This window comes from Sinocyclocheilus anshuiensis, unplaced genomic scaffold (assembly GCF_001515605.1).
Source record: "Sinocyclocheilus anshuiensis isolate Anshui unplaced genomic scaffold, SAMN03320099.WGS_v1.1 scaffold1337, whole genome shotgun sequence".
Lineage (NCBI taxonomy): Eukaryota > Metazoa > Chordata > Actinopteri > Cypriniformes > Cyprinidae > Sinocyclocheilus > Sinocyclocheilus anshuiensis.
Window position 1 is genome coordinate 455904 of NW_015548273.1, and position 9105 is coordinate 465008.

General features: G+C 36.9%; 2 protein-coding genes across 2 annotated transcripts in view; both read left to right on the plus strand.

Moving 5' to 3' along the window:
• Positions 1-3001, plus strand: part of LOC107655760 (splicing factor, proline- and glutamine-rich-like) — a 38989-nt gene extending 35988 nt beyond the window's left edge. The window contains exons 10-12 of the transcript XR_001630486.1: positions 2029-2081; positions 2174-2253; positions 2532-3001. The gene's annotated coding sequence lies outside the window, so the exon portion shown is untranslated. The remainder of the gene's footprint in view (positions 1-2028; positions 2082-2173; positions 2254-2531) is intronic.
• A 448-nt stretch (positions 3002-3449) lies between these two features.
• Positions 3450-5975, plus strand: LOC107655761 (uncharacterized). Its single transcript, XM_016443341.1, has 2 exons — positions 3450-3970; positions 5357-5975. Exons 1-2 carry the CDS (start codon positions 3714-3716, stop codon positions 5907-5909), a joined length of 810 nt encoding a protein of 269 aa, XP_016298827.1. The 5' UTR covers positions 3450-3713; the 3' UTR covers positions 5910-5975.
• The last annotated feature ends 3130 nt before the right edge of the window (positions 5976-9105 follow it).

Genomic DNA, 9105 nt, shown 5'->3' on the forward strand with positions numbered 1-9105 from the left:
CCCCAAACTCGTGCCACCTCAAAAATAATGAGTGCATGATGCCCCTGGTCATAGTTGTCCGTCTAAAGAATGCGCTGAATATGCGTTCTGTGTGAATGGCTTGGTTTCGGGTTTAACCTAATCAAGATCTCCTACGCATTGAGCTACTACATTTCTTGAATATTTTGAAAGAATAACGCAGCAACGGTGCATCTCTTGGGCTAGACTAACAAAGCATTAAAATGCAACAGCGTCACTTACATCATCATCACCGCATCTCATGCACCGCTGATGACGCACACCTAACATTCGATTGTAGCATTTTTGCATTCAGATCCAAATGTTTATTTTTAAATTTGACTAATATTCTTTTTTTTTTTTATTCACAATCTCCTCAATTCAGCATGTGCTCGTGTGTGCTTGTCACTCATAGCACGTGCCTATATCGTGCGCTATATCAAAAAAAAAATCTAACGTTATCGATGAAGGTGTACCGTCGATAAATACCGATACCGTTTTATCGCCCAGAGCTACTTACTATAGGGTTAGGATTCGGGTTTGTTGCTTGTAATTATGCATAATTTGTTTACTGTTATTACTATATTAAGTATAGTACTATAGTAAGTACACGTGACCAGGTCGCTGTTAAATAGTGTTAACCTTTTTTCCAGGATTCTTTGAATAGAAAGTTCAAAAGAACAGCATTTATTTCAAATAGAATTTTAAAATAAAATAATCACTTTTTATCACATTTATTTGCCTGTATTTAGCAGTTTACCCCAGTGATGCTCTGATTTTGGGTGGTTCATATCACAATTTTCTATTCGTTCTGTTTTGACGAGTGCTTTTTGCTAAGGGCAAGCGTATTAGATTCCATGAAAACACAGCAGACTTTGCCACTCATAACCTCCAAACTCTTGAGTGCTTAGACCTTGTCTGTCAACTGTTTTAGCCTGCAACAAATCTGTTGTAGTCTGCAACAAACCCCTATATTGGATAGCCTTTAAGCTTGTTGTCTTGATGTTGCAAAAATATATTTATGGCAGTGTAAATAGTTATTCTTTCTCTCTTGTTCTCACTTCTCAATCCTGGCAGTCTAACTAGTCTGTTTGCTTCATACATACATGGATATCATAGTAATGCTGCCTCCACTCTTTACAAACTTCCCAATATGGACTGGGGTGGGAAATACTCTGCGAAATTAAACGGTGTTTTTAAAGTACATTTATTTGGTGTTTTTCCTAAATCTACTGTGATCTTTTATTCTTCACACGAGTATTGCACTCATGCCATTGACTCGTTCTCCAGCAGTGTATCACAGCCATGTTACTGAACAGACTGTATTAATGGAGCGTGTGCGTACTCCTGCTCCTGTGGATGATCGGAGTGCTTCTGTACAACATATTTATAGTGCTGGATCAGCATTTTGACTGTCTGGATATGTGTGTACATGTCTGTTTATCTGCACTGTGATCCATTCATCTTGGCCCCAATCTGTCATTTTGATAATCCTAGTATGGGCCATGAGTTTTTAGCTCTATGGAGTGTGATGCCAGAACTTACCTTGTGACTTAGTGGCTGCCTCAGAGAGGCAGATCTTTAACACAACATCCTTATCTTTTAGAAATTTGGGATTGTGTTTGAGGTGCTGTCTGTATGGAGTTCAAGTGTCATTGACCTTGTCATTTAGTGAGCTGTACAGCAACTGTAACAAAGTGTTTCTGCATGAGATGAAGTAATATTTGCTATTCAGCTGTATATTAAAGAACAAAAACAAAGTGACTTAGCTTTGCTTAACTTCAATATACCTAACCATTTACTTGAGCATTATGTGCTTGAGTAGTTTCCATGGTAGAGGGAATTTTCTTTTTGGAAAGAGAACTAAAGTAGTTATTTATTTTAAATAGGACTACTGAAACTTTCACCCAATGTTTTCCAAAATTCTGTTATTGTTAATTATAATAGCCTGCTGTAAGTCAGAAAGCAGTTTAGGTAGGACTCTGTATACTGGTTTACTTCTGTATCCTCACTGCCTTTCTCTCACTGCAGGGGCCTCGGGTGATTGAGTGAGGTTAAGCAGCGTCATACACTTTGATATATGGGTAAGAATTCACCAAACACTTCACTATGACAAGCAAATGATGATCTTGCATGTTTGTGTGATGGGGTAAAAAAATTTTTTTTTTTTTTTTAGGTCAACCAAGGAACCTGTTCTCTCAGCAATTGAGCGCTATCGGCACTAAATGCTCCTGCACAGTAGACAATAATGTGCAGGTCTGTGAAATAATTTAATATCATAATTTAACATAAGAATGACAATGTGGGAAAAGTGTCTAATATATATATATATATATATATATATATATACAGGTGCATCTCAATAAATTAGAAAGATGCCCCTGTATATATAAGAAAATGCTACTAGGTGTGAATCTTACTGTTTTTAATCAAAGATGATAAATAATTTATGCAACTAGATTACTAATTTTTACCTCTTTTTTTTTTTGTTTGTTTTTGTTTTTGTTTTTTTTCTTTCTGTTTGTCCTATATAGTCCTGTTGGAGTGTGACGTGATGTGGCAGCTAAGGAAATCTTGAGTGCAGCACATGGTGCATCATGATTCTATCCAATTTTTAAATAAACTATGTTAAGATCCCTATGTCTGGTTTTTGAGAATTTATTTTAGATGAAACCATTGCATTTTACGTGGAACTGCAGAACCTTGATCTTGTAGCTGACTTGATGTATGTTTTAGAGTTCTTGCCAAATATTAATATTTTGGTTTAGCACAATTTCATGTATATCCATTAAACTTACTTGGTAAGACTTAAAAAAAATAAAATAAAAATACAGAGAGGAAAAAGACTGTCTGCTTAAGAGCTTGTTCTGTAGGTCTATAAACACAGACAGACCTCTGTAACTCAGTAGCACCCAGGCTGCTGTCCAGTATTAATTAAGGTCAGGGTGCTATGTTTCTCTTGTTTTATCACTGTTGTGTCCTATTGTCTGACAGCTACTTCTGGAAATTATTCAAGAAGGAAAAACCTGCAGTCTGAGAAGTGTGGTGCAGTAAATGTGGGTTAGGGTTTTTTGACCAGTGTTTTTAACAAATACACTTAAGAGGATTTTCAGGGATTGTTAAAGTGTTATATGATTGTCAGTAAAATATGAAAGTCATGTCATTTCGGACTGATAAATTTGATTGCTTAATCATAATTTACTAATATGTCTGTTGGCAGAAAAAGTTGCAAGTTCTATTAGAGACAAATCTAAGATTACACTGGGAAAAAAAATTGTAGAAACAATTCTCTAAGAAATTGCTAGTAAACTTTACAATTCAAAATAATCAAGTAGCACATTGAATTAAAAGGTTTTGAAGATTTAAAAAATATATATATATATTTTCTTCTAAAACATACTCCAATAGTCTTTTATTTGTAACTTTGAAATATTTTTTATAGTGTACTTGGATTTGTGTGTTCAGGTTGGGCCTACATAATCACAATTTATTTGCCAAAATTGGGATTTATTGAGTTCATGGTGATTCAAAGACAATCCTCAGATTATCCCCATGTTCCAGGATATCTCAGAAATGCTCAAGCCTTTCTGTGTGCTGTATGCTGACAATGGAACGAGGGAAAGGGGGACAGGGAGGGAGAATTTGGTGGTGTGTGACCAATGGGCTTGCCTGATGTATTTTTAATGCACATGAATGATTGATCACTGTACGTGGACATGCTCCCCAAGGGGCGGCTGCAGTCTGGTGCTGTCGGTGCAGATATGAGTGTGACGAGGGGACCTTCTGGACTGAGCATGAACACTGTGGAGTTAAAGCATCAGTGGGCAATGCAGAGAAATCGCACTCTGGTCCGGACATACCTGCTCTCCAGTTCTGTGCTCCCACTTCCTGGCTCACGGAGCAGAGATGATTTCAGACTTCCATCGTTATTGTCCAGATCAACACATGGTCGGACCACCGCGGTTCCTCTCAGGTAAGCTGATATCTGGTGCCTCGAAGCCTGGCGTTCAGCATCAGCAATAGATAGAGAATTGAGTACTGTATGTGATATCAAAATTGCATGGTAAAAAAAAGGCATGAAATTTTATTTTATTTGTAATATTTATAGTATATATAATATTTAAGCATGTTTTAATAAAACATTCTCTAAATTTAAGAGAACTTTACATTTAATTTTTATTATAAATAATTTTAACTTTTTAAAATTGAATACAAGTGAAATGCTTACAGCAACATGATCCCCAGAATGATTTAAATTTGTTGGGGTTTGCCTTATACTTCAAACCTGTACAAATGTGAGTGCAGATACAGCTCTTCATCAGCCAGTAACAGGAAGTGTCAAATCCTTTGCACAATGGAGAAATGCTTCAGAAACCTGAGAAACATTCCTCTTACGTGGCAACACACCCAAACGGCTCACGGGGGGAAAAACAACAGCTAAATTACACCGATTATCCAATGACAGCAGCCAATGTTTCCAGTGTTTGTCAAGCTGTACAATATATGCTGTGCTGGCCATATTATGAAATCAGCAGAGGAAAGAAATCTATAAAACAAATGTCATGAATAAAATATTTGTTTTGGGGGGGGAGTAACACCACATTATACAACCTGAACTAACTAATGAACACGTTATACTTTCAAAAAATAAAACATGTTCATCATAGAATACCTCCTACATCTTTGATGTTTTAGTGGATCAGATGATTGATTGATTGGTTGATTGATTGGCAGAACAGTGGCAAAGGATTTAATGGCCCGTTTAGTCTTGTGTATCTGGACTGGCAGCTCAAATAGTATTTCAAAGTTTTCAAAAAAATATTACAATCAGGATTTAACATGTTAGATTTTTTTCTATTATCATTTTTGTTTTGTTTTTGAAAGTTTCTTATGCACACCAAGGATACGTTTCTTTTATCATAAATAGTGAAAACAGTAATACTGTGAAATACTATTACAAATTAAAATGTATTCCTGTGCTTTCCAGCTTTGCCACAAAGCTGAATTTTCAGCAGCCATTACTCGTCTTCAGTGTCACATGATCCTTCAGAAATCATTCTAATATGCTGAATTGCTGATCAAGAAACATGTCTTATCAATGTTGAAAAAAAGCTCATTTGAAATAGAGATCTTTTGTAACATTCTTTACTATTAATTCGATCATTTAACTTGATCAGTTTAATGTGTCCTTGCTGAATTAATTATTATGAATTTCTTTCGAAAATAAATCTTACCGACCCCAAACTTTGAATGGTAGTATTTGTCAGAACGTTATCCTTTCATTCCTTCAGCTTTATAATTGAAGATGTTCTGTTTAATCCTCACATGTGTCTGTTTTTGGTCTCCTCTGATCTCTCAGTGTCAGTGAGCCTTGCTTGTTCACCCCAGGCCAGAGAGCAGTTTTCGAGGGGTTTTCAAAAAACCACCATCCCCTTCTACACAAACCTGGCCCATCTCCCTCCTGCAAGACCCTTGAGAAACCAAAGATGCCTCAGCAGAGCTATCATCAAGCGTACATGCATTTCTCTCAGCCTCTGAAGCCTGTACCAAAGGTTGGACAGGCCTTTACTCACAGTCAGCGGCAGGCCACAGAGAACAGAGGCCTGCAGCCGTTAGTGAGGCAGCGCAGGCAGCCCGTAAACCTAGAGACTTTATCTGTCAGAGGAAAGACTTGCCTTCCCACACAGCATTTACCCACATCTTCATCTAGTGCATCTCGCACACAGCTGCACGTGTTCTTGCCTGCAGAGGGTGCTGGACAGGAGGAAGACAGGGACAGTGAGTCTGTTGATGAGGGTTTCATGGATGAGCTGGATAACAAAGTCACCAACCTGAGATTTCAACAAGATCCAAAGACCCCCAAACAGATAGAAAAATCACTGATGGGTCAAATGGTAAAATTAACTTCCTAGTGTCATGCTTTTAATTGTAGCATTTCATATTTTGATGTGTGTTGTATGCTAACACTGATAACTACAGAAATGACAAGTTCTGTATTTACCAATTTGAACACTAGTTTAAATATTTGCTCTCAAGCAATTTATGTAAATCATAATTTATGTAATTACAATAAATCAAAATTATGATTAAAGGTGTGTTCTGATGTATAAAAGGAAGGAAATGTTCCTGACATTACAAAATGTAAACTGTTCATATAAAGTTATAAATCTCTTTTAAATTAAAAGTATTTGTATGGAAAAATATCGGTAGGCTAGTTATTGTTTATTTAAAAAAAAAAAAAAATTCCCTTCGACGTCAGCTTCACACTCCATCCCAGTTGGTGGCGCAATGGACCATTTTCACAAGACTGTGATAACTGCCGTTATCAGTCTCTCTCAATTTTTTCCCTTTTAATGAAAGTCATGAAAACACTATCGTGGAGTTTTTCTTTTGCTATTTGAGCAAATGGGAATGCAAAAAATATATTTGTGGTACTCTCCCATTCGCCGCTCTTCACGTTACCCCATCTATGACTACTTCCGCTGCTGAGAAACCCGGAAATGTGAAAAAGTTCCATTGACCAAGAGCCAACTGGGCCAATAATGCAATGTTCTGCAGTTACTGTATTGTCATGTCTGCCAACTTATGGGTCCATATCTTCAAAATATCTTCAAAATTCTACAGTATTAAAAATTTCTGAAAATTTGCATGGTAACAGTCAAGGGCCCTGGGAATAAGGTCCCAGTAGAACTTTTAACACACCCTCAAAGCAGGCACGGTGCCAGAATTTGTTCTCTACCGGTGCTAAGGGGGGGCTAGACCAATATGTGGGGGTGCTAAGAAAATAAATGATATTGATGACGTCAGAGTTACTTCATAAAGAAACTGTCGTTTTTTTTTTTTAAATAAAAGCAGCTATGGGACACACCATATTCAACAGAAGTGTAGTTTTAATTTATATTTTGCCAACGAATAGGCAAATTCATCAAAATAGATATAATCTTAATACAAGTGACCATAAGACAACGACAAAAACTTTTTACATACAAAGGAAAGACTTCAGAACTGGACAGCACCCATGCGTTTAGCATTAACAACACAATACATATTTATATGCATAATCAGAACTGTGCATACTTAAAACTTAAATAAAACATTAAAACGAACACCACATCACAACCTTAGTGACTATGTAATGGATTGCATATAGCCTACAGAAGGACGATACGTCTGTTGCCGTGGTTTAGCGCAAATGAGTCTATGATCTTCTGAACATCCAGGGCCTTGGTTCTTTCTGCGTGTTTGGCCGGGCAATTGGGCCAATAATGCAATTTCTCCTATTGTATAATCATATCTGCCAAACTTATGGGTCCACATCTTAAAAATGCTACAGTACAAATGTCTAAAAATTTGCATGTTAACAGTCAAGGGCCCTGGGAATAAGGCCCCAGTAGAACTTTTTACGCACCCTCAAAGGCAGCTGAGATATAGAGCCTCCAATTGGGCCAATAATGCAATTTCTCCTATTGTATAGTCATATCTGCCAAACTTATGGGACCACATCTTAAAAATGCTACAGTACAAATGTCTGAAAATTTGTATGCTAACAGTCAAGGGCCCTGGGAATAAGGCTTCAGTGGACCTTGTAACGCACCCTCAAAGGCAGCTGAGATATAGCGCCTCCAATTGGGCCAATAATGCAATTTCTCCTATTGTATAGTCATATCTGCTAAACGTATGGGTCCATATATTAAAAATGCTACAGTAAAAATGTCTGACAATTTGCATGGTAACAGTCAAGGGCCCTGGGAATAAGGCCCCAGTAGAACTTTTAACGCACCCTCAAAGGCAGCTGAGATATAGCGCCTCCAATTGGTCCAATAATGCAATGTTCTCCTGTTACTGTTTTGTCATATCTGCCAAACTTATGGGTCCATATCTTAAAAAATGCTACAGTAAACATTTTTGAAAATTTGCATGGTTACAGTCAAGTGAATAAGCCCCTAGTGAAACATTCAACGCACCCTCAAGGGCAGCTGAGATATAGCACCCTCAGTAGGGCCATGAATGCAATAGTTCAAGTCTATATTGTCATATATGTCAAATCTATAGGTCCATAACTTCAGAATGGTACCGTAAAAATGTCTGAAACTTTTCATGGTGATAGACAGACAGTCACACTGGGTATAAGCCTCTAATGAAACTTTCAACGCAACCTCAAGGACAGCTGAGATTTTGCGCCTCCAATAGGGCAATCAGTGCAATGGCCCATTCAACTGTATAGTCACATATGTCATATTTATAGGTCCATCTTCTAAATGGTACAGTAAACATGTCTGGTATATATATATATATATATATATATATATAATTTTCTTTTATTTATTTATTATAATGGACAAGTACATGTATAAGCACCCTGTGAAACTTTCAACACACCCTCGGAGACAACATGGTACAGTAACCAACAATGCAATGGCTCATTCAGTTAAGTCATATTTATTTGTATAACGCATTTCACAACACATATTGTTTCAGAGCAGCTTTACAGAAAATGCACGTTTTTCTGTTACAAAACCAGAATAGTCTTTATAGGAGTGGGTATCAGAAAGAACAGTTGAAGTATAGTACAAATTATAGTATTTACAAATACCATATATGCATTTAAGCAAACTTTGTGTGCATTTTAAAGCAATGAAAATTTAATAATTTTGTATCTGGAGTCCTCTATTCACAGGTGCTGGGTCATATGAAGTCTTCATAAGAGGCTAGATTAAAGGGGTCATATGATGTGATTTCAATTTTTCCTTTCTCTTTGAAGTGTTACAAGCTCTTGGTGCATAAAGAAGATCTGTAAAGTTGCAAAGACTAAAGTCTCAAATCCAAAGAGAGACACCTGAGACATATTACAGGGTGTCCGGGGGTCCTTAAAAAGTCTTAAAATGTCTTAAATAACGTTTTCCTAATATAAGGCCTTAAAAAGTCTTACATTCTGATTCGATGGGTCTTAATTATTTTTGGTCTCATTACCGCTAAAATATCTTCCGTCTGACGGACCTAATAACTTTACAATCATTGGACAGACCGAATAGTTTTTCTTCCCCGCGGCAAGTTACTGCGTCATCAGAGAGAATTGCAGTAAGTTAGCAGAATACAGAATACAAGCTC

Excerpts from the sequence above, each read along its gene's own strand:
- LOC107655761 (XM_016443341.1), top strand. The coding sequence starts at position 3,714 with ATGCTCCCCAAGGGGCGGCTGCAGTCTGGTGCTGTCGGTGCAGATATG. Across the intron at positions 3,971-5,356 it reads ACCACCGCGGTTCCTCTCAG|TGTCAGTGAGCCTTGCTTGT; the intron begins GTAAGCTGATAT and ends CTGATCTCTCAG.